The sequence below is a fragment of the Chiloscyllium punctatum genome, chromosome 37 (assembly GCF_047496795.1).
Source record: "Chiloscyllium punctatum isolate Juve2018m chromosome 37, sChiPun1.3, whole genome shotgun sequence".
NCBI lineage: Eukaryota > Metazoa > Chordata > Chondrichthyes > Orectolobiformes > Hemiscylliidae > Chiloscyllium > Chiloscyllium punctatum.
Window position 1 is genome coordinate 36,783,130 of NC_092775.1, and position 15,201 is coordinate 36,798,330.

The 15,201-nt window shown below is 37.8% G+C and overlaps 2 protein-coding genes across 3 annotated transcripts in view; both read right to left on the bottom strand.

Annotated features, from left to right (window-relative positions):
- The window catches only part of helz2a (helicase with zinc finger 2a), a 104,541-nt gene extending 102,017 nt beyond the window's left edge, over nucleotides 1-2,524 (bottom strand). Inside the window, exon 1 of one of the 2 annotated variants that reach the window (XM_072556579.1) lies at nucleotides 2,386-2,524. The gene's annotated coding sequence lies outside the window, so the exon portion shown is untranslated. Of the gene's footprint in view, nucleotides 1-2,338 lie in introns of both variants that reach the window. The other variant, XM_072556578.1, reaches the window with a different exon arrangement.
- Nucleotides 2,525-8,947: 6,423 nt separating this feature from the next.
- gmeb2 (glucocorticoid modulatory element binding protein 2) overlaps nucleotides 8,948-15,201 on the bottom strand; it is a 67,808-nt gene continuing 61,554 nt past the window's right edge. The window contains exons 9-10 of the mRNA XM_072556580.1: nucleotides 13,968-14,090; nucleotides 8,948-11,968 (exon numbers count right to left, since the gene is read on the bottom strand). Of these exons, the coding sequence (XP_072412681.1) occupies nucleotides 11,316-11,968; nucleotides 13,968-14,090 (776 nt within the window). The 3' untranslated portion in view covers nucleotides 8,948-11,315. The remainder of the gene's footprint in view (nucleotides 11,969-13,967; nucleotides 14,091-15,201) is intronic.

Consider the following 15,201-nt stretch of genomic DNA (forward strand, 5'->3'; position numbering starts at 1 on the left):
TTTTAAAGGAATGCTGGAACAGAGAAACCTGAGAGTATCCATGCACTAATTTATAAATGTGGAAGGACAGGCTATTGTGTTAGTTAAGAAAACAAGAGATCCAGAAGTGGAGTAGAGTGGTGCTGGAAAAGCACAAGCAGTTCAGGCAGAATCCGAGGAACTGGAGTAGAGTGGTTATCCAGAAGTGTCTAAATACACACTGTACAAAAGCCAGGAAGTTAAAAATCACAAAACAGCTAGGAAGCGTGTAAAAGCTTTGCAGAGGGTAGGTTAAAGGAAATTTGATAGAGATGTCTGCAAAATCATGAAGCGTTTAGGTACAGTAAGTAAGGAAAAACTGTTCCTAACTGCTGCAATCAGTGTGCATGAACTTGGAGGCAATCATCTAGCATGGATGAGTAATTGTTTTTGGAAGTAGAAAATAGAGAGAATTAATTTTGTGTTTGCCTCTAATTAGAAAAATACCACTTATCAAATCTTCCAAAGATCAGTACTAGAGCTTTAACTTTCCATCACATTTAATGATAATTGGATGAAGAAATAGAGTTGTACATCAAAGTTGTAAACTAGAATAAATTAAGAAATGTGATAAATTAGTAGAATTGGGCTGAAAGTTACATTGCAACACAAAAGCAAAGTGGGTAGGCAAACCTATGGCCAATGGATTCTAGAATAGAGTACTATGAAAACTTTGTGAGAAAGACAAACAAGAATAATTTCTCAATGGCGAGACTGTGGAGAAACAAATTCACTTAGTGGTCCATGTAGACATCATTAAAAGCAAATGGAAATGTACAAAATATAGAAAATGTAATGAAATATTGGTCTTTATCTCAAAAGAATTACATTTCAGAAGAGATAATGCTTCAGATACATATCGCCTTCATCAGACACCACTGGAGAATGCTACTTGGTTTTGAGCTCCAGGTTCAAACATATAATAGTCTAAGAAAGAATACTGTACAAGTTCACTAGAATTACATTACAGTTTAAAAAGTTAAATTATAGGGATAAGTTGGATAAATTTGGTTTGTACATATCAGTTAAGAAAGTTGATGGGTGCACAAATTAAAGTTCTTAATAGAAGCAGAAGATAGCTTTGAAGTCCCGATCAATCAAAATTTGAACCAGGAATCAGGAAGCATCTTGCTCATTCACAGGGTGTGAAAGTATAGAACCCCCAACCCACCAAAAACAAAAAAAAAATCAGATGCATTGAAATTTAGAATGAGATTTATATTTTTACCTTAGTTAACATGATTTGGAGATGCCGGTGTTGGACTGGGGTGTACAAATTAAAAATCACACAACACCAAGTTATAGTCCAACAGGTTTAATTGGAAGCTTTCGGAGCAGCAGCTTTCGGAGTGCTGCTCCATCATCAGGTGGAAACCTGTTGGACTATAACCTGGCGTTGTGTGATTTTTACCTTAAGTAAAATATTAAAGGATGCAAAGGCTGATAAATGCCGTTGAAATTAATGGCAGAACAAGTTTAATGGCTGAAGGACCTACCCAGGTTTATACTAATATTCTAATATTTATACTAATATTTATACTTGTTATTCAAATTTAGAATTCTAGAGGGCTTTCCAGTAAGGGAAAGAAAACACTTCCTTAAGCGAAGTTGCTACGCCAGGAGGCTCGATAACTAAGTTGACGTGTACACCCCCATAACAAGCTGAACATTCTTCCCCCATGTGTAACAACCCGCTACGAATCATTATTTTTACTCATTGGTAAAGTTATTTTCGAGTTCCAACAGTTTTGGTAAGATGAATCATCACTTGATACCTTCAGTCCTTGCTCAGTAATTTATACCGAAAACCGATCATCCTTATGATAAGAAAGGATCGCCTACGTGGATTTAATTTTTCTATCACATGAGCTTCAGTCAAAAATGAGATTAACATTACTCACGTTAAATGTTATTACATGTGAGTTGCAATAGTTGATAGGAAATAACTTATTTAAACAAAGGGAAACCTGATCAAATCATTCTGATCAAGTTTCTTTCAGTGTAGCCTGCACAACAAAAGGACAATTAGGTTTCATGTGATCTTTTTCAAACCTTTCAATACACAAACGTGTCAACAACAACTTTCTAACAGCTCACAACATTCAAAACATCCATTGTCTATGATACAATGCCAATCACAATCATTTACGTTTAAAATGTTTATATTTAAGGTTTAAATAATTTAAGAATAATTTAAACTCAAAGACATAAGACTATTCTTAACCTGATGGATAAAGCACAATAACTGTATAAACTTCCTGTTATTCTCATCATAAAGAAAGGCTTGCTCAAACACAAGCGGCAGCGTTCGATCCCTTACCGCGGTCGATTCGTGAAACTTCATGAGCAACCAGACGGTGAACCAACCTCTTTAAAGACAAAACAATACATCTTCTACAGATGGATCTGCAATTTGAACTAGTTGGCTCCTTCAGCGCTAGTTCCAGCTGCACTGAGAGGCGAAGACACAGGAATCGGGTTTACAAGTTTCGATTCCTGAGTCTAGCTATCAGTGCTCGGAAGTTACCTCACTGTTTCATGTAAATAACAAGAGGAAAACAAGATCCAGGCGTAATCCTTGACTGAGCCCAGTGTCATGATTGATGCTGTGCGTGCTAACATTTAGGGTGTGATTATGTTTTGATTTGGGCTTGACTGGAATAAAAAAAAGGATGATGATTAATAAAGCTGCAATATTAAATATTTAATAATCGAGCCGGTTCTGAATGACGCCATCTTTATGTGGGGCAAAGCTCAATATTTGGCTTCTGTGTCAAAGAAATAATGACACTGCCTCACTGTGACAAGGAAGGATACAAAATTGAATCCAAAGGCATGTATAATTCTTTCTTCACAGGGGACAGTTTCTAGAAATGTAATTTTCAGATATAAGTACGCAGATCTCTTTCCTAGGCGAATTACTATTTATATAGCGTGCCTTTTCAGTAATAAAAATATTCACGGGCGTACCAGAAATAACATTTAACGACCAAACGCAGATAGTAGATTAGATGACAAAAGCTTGGTCAACGAAATGGCTTTTCAGAAGCATAGAAAAGTAATTGGGTATATAGATGTAGCAGATATGTAAAAGGGTATTTCAGAGTTCTACTTTCTTGAAAGAGGCTATAGAACAGGCTAAAATGAGTACAGACATCTTAGAAGGTTGTGGGGTTGGAGGAGATTATGGAAGTAGGGAGGGATGAGACCATGGAAGGATTTGAAAATTAGTGAATTTTAAATCAAGGCTGCTGAACACACGTAGCAGAGTTAAAGACCACAAGTTTACAAAGGGTGTAATGTGAGATACTTGTAATGGTTGCATTAGAGTAGTCAAACCAAGGGTAACAAGGGTATGAATGTGAGTTTCAGAAACTGATGAACTGAGACAGGACACACTCATAAGATGTTAGAGTTGGGAAACAAGTCTTAGCAATGGGAAAAAATATGAACTTGGTGACTCATTCAGGGCCAACTATAGTAACTTAGACTTGCTTGATCTTCATACGGTTGTCAGGAAGAAACATTGAATTGGTAACTGGTTTGTCATGGGGCCTAGAAACAACTACTTCCATATTCCCAGTGTTCAATTCATCCAAATTTCTGCTCAGCCACTAGTTTATGTTGGAGAAGCAACAGTGGAGGAGCTGAGAAAGATCTGGTAGAGCTGGATATCATCAACTTACATATGAAAACTAATGCTGTACTTTGAATGATGTTACGAAAGACTACACATGCCGATGTGAAGTCAAAGAGGTCTTGACTGCCTCTATAGATCAGGGTACAGGAGCAGAAAGTGAAACCACTGCAAGCGATTGATTCTCTGGGTATGATTGAAAAATAGAAATGTGAACACTGAGGGAAAACCCATGCAGCTGGACAGTGTTGGAGGTGGATGGCGTTATCGACACCAAAGACTGCAGTCAATTTGAGAAAGCTGAGAAGGGACCATTTACCTTTGTTTCAGTCACATAGGATAGTCACAATTTATATCATAAGAGCTGTCTTAATGTGGTTGAGCAGAAAACTGATTGGTGGGATTCAAGATAGAGTATTTAAGAAAATTGGTACCAATCAGGAAGTTTAGAACAGTTTGAGAACTTTAAGAGAAAGTGGCGATGTGGCGGCAGTTTACAAGAATGTAGAATTGAGCTAATTTTTTGAGGAGAAATATTTTGTTGTGGGACAGCGTCCTGATTTGCACCCAGATTAAGATTGCCAACTGATTGGAGTCACTAATAAAGCAGTAAGAAATTCAGGAAAATTAATTACACTACATTAATCACATGCACATTACTGAGACAAGGAAATAAACACAATTTATCATATAGTTTTCACCCTCAGAGGAAGAATTATTTCCACATATTTTTATATTACACAACCTGAATACCTTGAGATTTTGTACCAAGCACATAGCAGTTATGCTAGTTGATGATGCTGACTCATAGGAAATTCATCAGGCTTGTGAATAATATGATTATATAGGAGCTTGGACACAACTTTACCCAAGCCAAACAGATAAATGTTGAGGTATGATCTCCCAAACCATTCTTTTTATCTGCTCACTAAACCTTCCATGCCACCTTTCCATCCTCCAGCAACTTGCCCCTGTATAGGCCTTATTCTTGGTCTTTTAACCATTTTTCCACAAAACAGCATTTTTCATGTTTTTACATAGCATATATTTGTTCATCCTGTAAAAAAAAAAGTAAGTGAAGAGAAATTTGAAGCTCATGTGATTACATTGCTCTCCTTTGTTACCCTTCACTAGGGTGGTGTGTTGGAAATGAAGTTTCACTGTTCTCAGAGTCATCACCAAAGTAAAGCTTCTTAAAAATATGCAGAATTCTCCAATTGACCTGTCTTTCACACACAGGATGGCAGAAAGCACAGATCAGGTTTTTGTGCTTAAGAATTATTATTTATTTTAAAATAATTCTAACTACAGATAAACAATTTTAAACAGTTAAACCTACAACTTTCACTAGTTACGATTCTAACCTGCTTATAAAGCTCCTCCCCTTCACATAAATTCACACCTAGCAAAGCTAACGATGATGTTAAATTATAGACTCTTGGTTTGCATTTAAATGCAGAATTTAGAAGAACATGGTGTTATGAGTGGTGGGAAGGCAATTCACTCATCCCAATTCACAGAGAAACTTTTGCTGATCAGCAACAGAGGAGGAGGAATAAATGGCTATCCTCAGGCTCGAGATGCTTTTGCCTTCAAAATGAAAACAGCTCCATTCCTTCCAGATATCTGACACCTTCTCACCTGAAATCCTGTCCAGCTACCTAGAATCTTTCAGTTTCTGGTGTCAAGAGGTCATTGTCATCATTTCAGAAATCAATCAGCAACTTTATGGTAAGCGAATCTCTATTTGTATACAACCTTCTGGCTCCACTTCATGTGCAACTAGACTTTCTTCAGTGTTTGAGCCAACAGCTGTGTAAACACTTAAAATGAATGACAGGTAACCTTCTTACATAAAACAGTTAAACAGTCCTTTAACCATCTTTGGCTTTTAAAACAGTTTTCTCATTTCAGTCTAAATCAAAATTACCAAAAAAACTTATCAAACTTTGCAGGAGCACTTGGAGTAACTATTGTATTTAACTGCAAACCAAGAGTCTATAATTTCCCATCATTATCAAATTAGGTGCTAGAATCTTCCAGATTTAATGCATGGCATAATAGCGTGAATAGCCAATCAGTTCTGACATGCTTGCTGAGTCCATTTACAAGATTGTAGCTATGGATTTTCTTAACAGCTACTCAACATCAAGAGTTGGTGAGGCTACCAGATACTGTATTTGTGCCACTGCAGACTGGCGTGGTGCTGCAATCTTTCTTTGAAATGAGATGGTCCACATCTTAAGTAATTGTAACGATTTACAAATGCTGAAGTCTGAATTGTAAAGTTTAATTAGAATATTTCTTGGTTTTGTTTCATGTCAATGGTAGACAAGCAGGAGGCTAGAAGAATACAGCAACCCAGGCAGGATCAGGAGGTGGAGAATTCAACACTTCGGGTACAACCCTTCTTCAGGACTGAGGGTTGGTGTAAGGGGAGCTGCAGTTAAAAGGATTAGGGTGAGGGAAGGGGGGGGGGGGCTGCAGCTGGTGAGGTAGAGATAGGTGAACATAGGTAGATGGGAGGAATTAATCCAGTTGGTAACTGAAAGGCAGGGTCGATCACAGGAATGCAAGGGAGGGGGGAGAGACATGGAAGGGAGTCTAGGAATGGGAAGGGGGGTTATTTGAAATTGGAGAACTCAATGTTGACTCGCCCGGGCTGTAGGCTGCCCAGACGCAAGATAAGGTGCTGTTCCTCCAATTTGTGGTCTGATTTGCGTTGGCAATGGAGGAGGCCCAGGATGGTCATGTCAGAAAGGGAGTGGGAAGGGGAATTAAAATGGGCTGTGACTGGGAGGTAAGGTCAGTCTCTGCGGACCCAGCTGAGATGCTCAGCGAAACGTGCCGAGTTCACATTTGGTCTTCCGCTGTACAGAAGACCACATTGGGAGCATTGGATACAGTAAACTTAAGTTTAAGGAGAGGTAGGTGAACTTCTGTCTCACCTGGAAGGACTATTTGGGGCCGTGGATGGAGGTGAGGGGGTTAGTGTGCTGGCATCTCAGCCTGTCTACTAACATCACTGCAACAGAACACCAAGTCATTCTCTTGCCTTGCCACCGGAATTAAGCTGTTGTCCAAAAACAGAAAATCCTTGCCAAAGATCACTAGATTTTTGTGAACAGCCTCCTTTAAAATCAGCAGCTAACACCAGCTTTGTAACTCACCTGACTGCAAAATACAAGCCAATGTCTGCCATGTTCTGAAAAAAGATCATTAATCTGAAATGTTAATTTGGTTTTTCACTCCATAACTGCAGCTAACCAAAGTTAGCACCTGTAGCCAACAGTAGCTTAATCCAAAAGCACTCTTACCCCAAGCTAAAAAGGTTTTCTGATGCAATAGCTGGGAATAATTGATTGATAGCAAGAGTGGCCATTCACAGAAACTATTTACTACATGACTCAATTTACTTCATAGATGCGAAATTATCTGACTGATGCCGGATTTAAATTAAAAGTAAATTAAAAGATTTTAACCTATTAAACCCTCACCAAATAGTGTATCTTACACAAATCAACACAACGGGTCTAATTTTAAGTAATATTTATTTGTTGAACAGAACATATATCTATTTTCCAGAGACTAAAGACAAAATATTTATCATGCTGCTAGCTCTACCATCTCCCACAATGGAAGATCTTCCTATGAACTCAATGGACAAATTCTCATTAACCAGGAGGTGTTTTAGATGAACCTTTGAGGCATTACATGGTATTTTCTCCCAATAAAAGACAAAGCAATTAGGTGAAGGATAACAATTGAGGAATATGGGTCAGGGCATGTAAGTGATGAAATGATGCGATGACATTACTCTATTAAAGTAAATGGCTTTAAGGTTGTACTTGCAAGTAAACACTGAGGGAAAAATTGTGACTATGCAGTGAGATCTTGAGTTAAAGTTAACCACACTGCATTGTGAAGGGTTATTTGCACAAACATTATTTTTGGAGTTTGAAATTGCATTGGTAGCCAATAGTTAAAAACCCTTTACTTAAACTGTTGAATTGAAAACAAAAAATGCTAGAGATCACAGTGGGTCAGGCAGAACCATGGAGAGAAAACTAGCTAACGTTTTGAGTCTAGATGACTCTACCGTAAGCTTGCTTTCTTTCCATGTATGCTGCTTTGACCCAATGTAATCTACAGCATTTTTGTGTTTCAGGTTCAGACTCCAGCATCTGCAGTAATTTGCTCCTACCTTAAAGTGTTGCCTTGTATGTCCTGGATAGATCAATAGATCTTTTACTATACTGGTCATAGTCCTGAAGTTAAAAGGATCAATGTTGAATGCCTGCACTACTTCCCTTCACATCTCAAAATTTGTATTTTTACCTGCTAGATGCCTAGCAGACTCTATTTTCTTGCCTATATTTCATGCAAGATGTTTTGCATATCAGACCAGGGAAAATCTGGCATATTTGATGCTTCTGTTCAAGGGGCTCTTTATTTGGTGTCCTCGACCAGTTGCACCTGTGCTAGGCACTCATGAAAAGTAGCAAAACAAAAGAGAAATGCAGTCATCAGTGAACAAGTATTACTCTCACATAGCTGTAGTGCCTCAGCCTATTGGTACAATTTTAAGATCGAACAGACATTATAAATGCTATACTTAATTTTTTCGCATCCTGGTAGGTTGGTCCTGTTTACTTTAATCACTACTCCAAAGAGCATGCAAATGACATGCACAGACCATCACCATGTATAATTTGTTTTCCACTGTTGTGAAAAGTGGTGCAACACAATTGGAGTGTGGGTATCTTTCTCCAATTGATATGTTTTACATTATATCTGAACTCATCCTCATTTTAAAAAATAGTAAAGCATAATTAATTAAATAATGTTAAAAAGATAAAAGTAACACTCATTCATTTACTGTTTTCATTGGAGAGTGGACAGCATCACAAGTCAATTTCCAAGGCACCGGTCAGCAAAGTTTATAATAAATATGAATATGTTGTCGAGTTGTAGAAAGTCACTAGTTCAAATATGTACGTTAAATGGCATATAATTAAAAATAAACATTATTCTTCATCTTTTTTTAAAATGGACAATAACATACCTACGTTAGTATTCACTCAGTCTTGCTCCCAAAAAAGTCTGTTATTTTCAAAGCAAGACAGTTTTTATTATGTTAACACTTTGAGACATCCAATTTATGCCAATAAAAGTTTGTACAAAATGGAAAATGGCCTTTTTTTTTGGCCACAGCCAAAATAGTACAATACAGTAACAGCATAGAAGTCAACCAACAGGCACAAAATAGAATGAGAACCACTATGCAATGGATATTTTGCAAAACATCGCAATGTTACATAATCTTTATTTTATTTACAAAACTTTAATGGACTCCCTCAAGTAAGTTTGATCACATTCTTATTTCAGATACAGTTATTCCAGAGCTTTCACGTTTTGTACAATTACATCACAATCAATAATAACTGACTGCCATCTTCTTTATCATCAGTCTCAGATTTTCCAACATCTTCAGTCAGTCACATTGAGCAACAAAATTTCCTTTCGCATTTTATCAGGAAAAAAATTCTTCAAGTGGGCAGCCCTCTTGATTTACCAGCCACTGTCTTCAAATGAATGAACGAACTACATTGTGCTGAGACAGTTCAACATGATAAGGCGTTACATAAATGCAACTCAAGATCCCTTTTTTTGTGTCTTAAAATGTATTTTTAAATCTGTAAGAAATGAAAGTTCTATTCAAATTGCAGCAGCCAAGCTAACCAGATTCACTCTTCACTTAAGTATTCATTTTTTTTAAGAAAAAGGAAAAAAAATCTAACAGAGAAATAGATAAATATTGATAGATTACACAGAATTTCCCTGTCATTTATTACAAATAATTTCCATGGAGGAATTAAATATCCTTTTTTGAAAATTCACTTGACATTGCAAGAACATGGAACACTCCTGAAAAACAGCCAGAAGCATTGGTACTCTTCACAAAAAGTTGCAACCAAACCCCAATTAAAAACCTCACCAAACTGTTAACATTTATTACCCGGAAACTTCATATATTGACAATACATATAAAACAAAAGGGAGCAGGAAATTAGTTATTGACTGGCATTTCATTGCAGTTTATATGATAAAATATACCCAGATTATCTTATCACTCATTCCCAGTTTATCTATTATTCAATGCATTGTGGCAGAATATGTGTTTATGCCAGCAAATCTTCCTGCTGTGTGCTACTAATCTCTGCCTCTAACTATAAAGAGGGGGTGTGTATGAGCCAATTTATTCCTCAAAAAAAAGGGAAAAAAAATCTGAGGGCAATTTATTAATGTGGCAGATATCTCAAATCGGGCAGTTTAAGAGCCAGATCATGAACTATTTTAACTTCAGCATGATCCAGGAAGACTTCAAAATAATGCGAGGGAACACTTCAGAAAAATGTTTTAGAAGAAGCTTTCACTCAGTGTACAGACGATCTATCGTCAGCCAAATTTGATAAACCACTTTGTTATCCAATCATAAATTCTCAGTAATCTCGTAAGTATCTGTGGACATCCATGTATGGAAAATGTCAGAAAGAAGTTTGAATTTTGGCAAAAAGAGAATATTAAAAAACTAAACTTTAACTATTCAGACATTGTTCATAACTGCCTAAACTGTGGGATTTATAGATTTTAATAAGATCACACATGTAACAAAGGGAATAATTCCTTGAAAAACTAAGAAGTTCAAATATATTGATCATAAATATATGGTTTCAGTTTACTGTGGAGACAGGGAGAAAACAGTGACTTTAAAACTATTTATGTTCCATTTCTTTCCATCGGTTTAGCTTATAAGTATTGATCTGATAATTTTAATAAACGTACAGCAGTATAAAAAAGTATGTTGTGTAAAGCATAACTTGTTATAGAGACACTAAATCAGTTTTGTTTTGTATAACTCATACGTTCAAATAAGCACATTTTCACCATGAATAAAAATGGTACCTTATATTGTGGCCGACACTAAAGCGCAAATGCGATAATTCTTTTACAGATGCTATTTAAATCCATTTTTAAAAACTCAGCTTACTCATAGCGTACCCATTTGCTTGAATTTGCCTGGTTAGCTTTTCATATATGACAAAAATCGTAAATTATGTACCAACATTATTCTAAGTACAATGTCAATTGTACAATATCGGGTTGTAAACAAATTACATTGGCTGAATATTTACAAATTCTCTATATTAACCATATGATTAACCAAACAGCACAACACAATAAAATAATTATTAGAAAACAATGAAAGCACCTATTGTAAAATGAAACTGCCACTAACTCAATTATGGATTTTGTAAAGCAATCTCAAGACATTTTGAGTGTAATTAGGTATTAAAGCACACAAAATACAGTGCAGAAAAGCTCTGTAAAATACATTATAAACAATTCTATCAAGCATGTCTGATAAATGTCTGTATTTTTGTACTTAAGCCAAAGTCTGAAAAAAAAGAGTTGAGACATTTGCTCCTACTCTGATTTTGCTGCTTCCACTCTAATGTTTTATCATCACTTGGTGGCACTATGTAGGTTTAATCATTGTGTAGCAGAAACCATTCTGGTACAGTTCTCAAAAGTTACATTCAGTAGCAACAGGGCTTTGAAACAAAACATTCTAATAATGTGAAGCATTAGTTCAAGGCTATGGTTTCTGTTCATGTTCTTCACTTATTGATGTCACCTGTATAGTGGTGTGTCCTTCTCCTGTTGTGTTGGTTTCAGCAGATGGCACAGCCATAAGTGTGCTTCCAACAGATGCCATCTGGGTATTGTTATGGAGTGCAGCATTGAGACCAGGGACAGTAGTGAACAGCTGGATTGGGCTGACAACTTTCAACACAGTGTTACCATCTTGGATGGCAGCTGTGCTCAGGACTGCTAGATTCGATGTCTCTGGGTGGATCTCAACAGTATTGGGTATCCCAGAGCTTGAAGATGCCAGAACGTTGTACCCTCCAATCAGTGGTGAAGCTGTCGCAGTAAAAGTTGCTGTGTGCGGTGAAACCTTGCCAACTGCAGTGACTGGAATAGTGGATAATGTTGCCATTTTTCCTATATTTGTAAGTTGAGACAGAGGCACTCCAGAAGCCAACGTAAGCTGGCCTGACTGTGATGTTGTGACCATTTGAGCTGCTACTGTTGCTGGTCCTGATGTTGCTCTAGTAAGGCGAGGCCTCTTGGAAGGCGGTGCTGCTGCAATTGGAGTCAAGGTCATGAGAACATTGTTTAGATGCTGGGATTTGTTCTTTAATTCCTTAGCTCGCTTACGATGCTCATCACATTGTTGTTCCAAAGCTAAAACAAAACAAAACACAACACATCACATCTAGAGGAGAGTTTGAAACTTTTCAATCCAATACAAAGATACTTATAGAGTCAGAGAGATGTAACAGACCCTTCGGTCCAACCCATCCATGCCAGCTAGATATCCCAACCCAATCTAGAACCACCTGCTAGCACCCGGTCCATATTCCTCCAAACCCTTCCTATTCATATACCCATCCAAATGTCTCTTAAATGTTGCAATTGTACTAGCCTCCACCACATCCTCTGGCAGCTCATTCCATACATGTACAACCCTCTGCTTGAAAAAGTTGCCCCTTATGTCTCTTTTATATCTTTCCCCTCTCACCCTAAACCTATGCCCTCTAGTTCTGGACTCCCCGACCCCAGGGAAAAGACTTTGCCTATTTACCCTATTCATGCCATTCATAATTTTGTAAACCTCTATAAAGTCACCCCTCAGCCTCCAACGCTCCAGGGAAAACAGCCCCTCCCTATAGCTCAAATCCTCCAACCCTGGCAGCATCCTTGTAAATCTTTTCTGAACCCTTTCAAGTTTCACAACATCTTTCCGATAGAAAGGAGACCAGAATTGCATGCAATATTCCAACAGTGGCCTAACCAATGACCTGCACAGCCACAACATGACCTCCCAACTCCTGCACTTAATACTCTGACCAAATAAAGGAAAGCATACCTTCTTCACTATCCTATCTCTCTGCGACTCCACTTTCAAGGAATTATGAACCTGCACTCCAAGGTCTCTTTGTTCAGCAACACTCCTTCAAACCTTACCATTAAGTGTGTAAGTCCTGCTAAGATTTGCTTTCCCAAAATGCAGCACCTTGCATTTATCTGAATTAAACTCCATCTGCCACTTCTCAGCCCATTGGCCCATCTGGTCCAGATCCTGTTGTAATCTGAGGTAACCCTATTCGCTGTCCACTACACCTCCAATTTTGGTGTCGTCTGCAAACTTACTAACTATGAGCCTTCTGCTCCCATCCAAATCATTTATGTAAATGACAAAGAGGACCCAGCACCGATCCTTGTGGCAGTCCACTGGTCACAGGCCTCCAGTCTGAAAACCAATCCTCCACCACCACCCTCTGTCACCAACCCCCTCCACCACCACTTTTGAGCCAGTTCTGTATCCAAATGGCTAGTTCTCCCTGTATTCCATGAGATCTAACCTTGCTAATCAGTCTCCCCATGGGGAACCTTGTCAAACGCCTTACTGAAATCTATATAGATCACATCTATTGCTCTGCCCTCAAGTTTGAGAGACATGATTTCCCAAGCACAAAGCCATGTTGACTATCCCTAATCAGTCCTTGCCTTTCCAAATACATGTACATCCTGTCCCTCAGGATTCCCTCCAACAACTTGCCCATCACTGACGTCAGGCTCACTGGTCTTTAGTTCCCTGGCTTTTGTTAACTTTTTAAATATCAACTTTGTCACAAGAGTGTAATCTGCCTTGCACTACAGTGCTCTATATAAAATGACATAAAATGTAGAGCTCAACATAGGTCATTCAGTTCAAGGGGTTTATTTTGTTCTTTATGCATATCAACCCACCAATATTACCTTCTCTTACACTACGATACACCAACTGAGAATGTGTACAGACAGTCATTCTCAGAAGGTGGCACAGTAAAATTAGATTGATTACGATTTCATCAAAACTAAATCATTTAGTGGATGCAACATGGTGAAACACAAAGACTTTGCATGTCAGATTGATGTAATGAAGATTCTACCATTCACAGTGTCAGGTGTCATCTCAAGCTGTCCTTTGTTACACTTTCAACAAGTCAGTTGCACAATACAATTGACGATGGCACACAAAAAAACCCTCTATATTTCACCATTAAAAAGAGACTTTATGTAAAGGTATTACAAAAATATTGCAATGTTTAACAGAAAAGAAGATCTTCTGTTTTTTATGATAGTTAACTAAAAACAGTATCAACTTTCAGCTACAGAAAATAACTGCATATATACTTACTCGCTAAATCTCGCGTGTACTGCTCTCTGGAACGATCCATTTGGCTCTTGTGACTTGTCAAAACCTTTTTAACAAGGTCTAGAAGACCAAAACTTTGCACAATATTGTTAAGAATGACTGCATCTGAAAATATTAATCAATACAAAGTTAGTAAATGATTACATTCAGCCAAAGTTTTAGAACTGCTTAACAAACAATAAGAAATTGTAACAGCAAATAAACGGAACCATTTTTAAAAGGTAGTTGCTTGGTACTTAATTTTCAAAATACAAGCACAGCATGTAATTTCCACAAGTAAGTTTAGTTGAAAATTTTGTACGTTGGTAGTACATTTGCTTTTATTTTGAAGAGTTCAGTTATTCTTACAATCCAAACTTACAGAACTTGAAAAGCATTTGAAATAAAAACAGAAAAGAGTTGCGGATTCTGGAAATCACAAACAAAAACAGAAGTTGCTGGGAAGGTTCAGCAGGTCTGGCAGCATCTGTAACGAAAAGGGTCACTGGACCTGAAACATTAACTTTGATAACTCTTCACAGATGCTGCCAGACCTACTCAGCTTTTCCAGTAACTTCTGTTTTTGTTGTTGAAAAACATTTGCTCTGGTTTCTGGACACAGGTTTAGACTTCGCAGCCAACCCTCTTATTTCCATTAGAAACGAGGTGATTAAGATACAAAATTTGTACACTCCTACCTGATTTCTCTAATAGTAACATGGCTACAAACAACCCTATTCAGTCCCAGGCTTTATTCTGCATTGTCCTGTGCACACTGCAGACAACTGAATGACATTGTAAAAGAAACACACTCCAGGAAACCTTTTAATTTTGTACGCACAGTCCCTCTCGAAAGAAAATTGCAATAATGTACTGCTGGGTGGTGAATACAATTCTTTTGCCACTGAGGGAGGAGTAGGATGGCATACCCAGGTAAGAAGCGGGATTCCCACTATAGTGATGCCATCCCAAGTGCATAAGGTAGAGATACAGAGGTCAGGAAGGACATATTTCCAGTAGGAGCAGGAAGACCTCAAGACTGAGCCTCCAACAGAAATGGGAGCAAAAGTCAAGGGTGGTCAATGCATGGAGTGTGGCTCCCAGAACTCGTCAGAAGAGGTAAAAAATGTTTAATTACCTCATCTGTGTGGTCAAAGTGAGTGAATGCATCTGCATGACAACTCTCAGCCACCATAGTCTCACTTGCCTTACAGCAGACCTTAATACTCAGAACTCC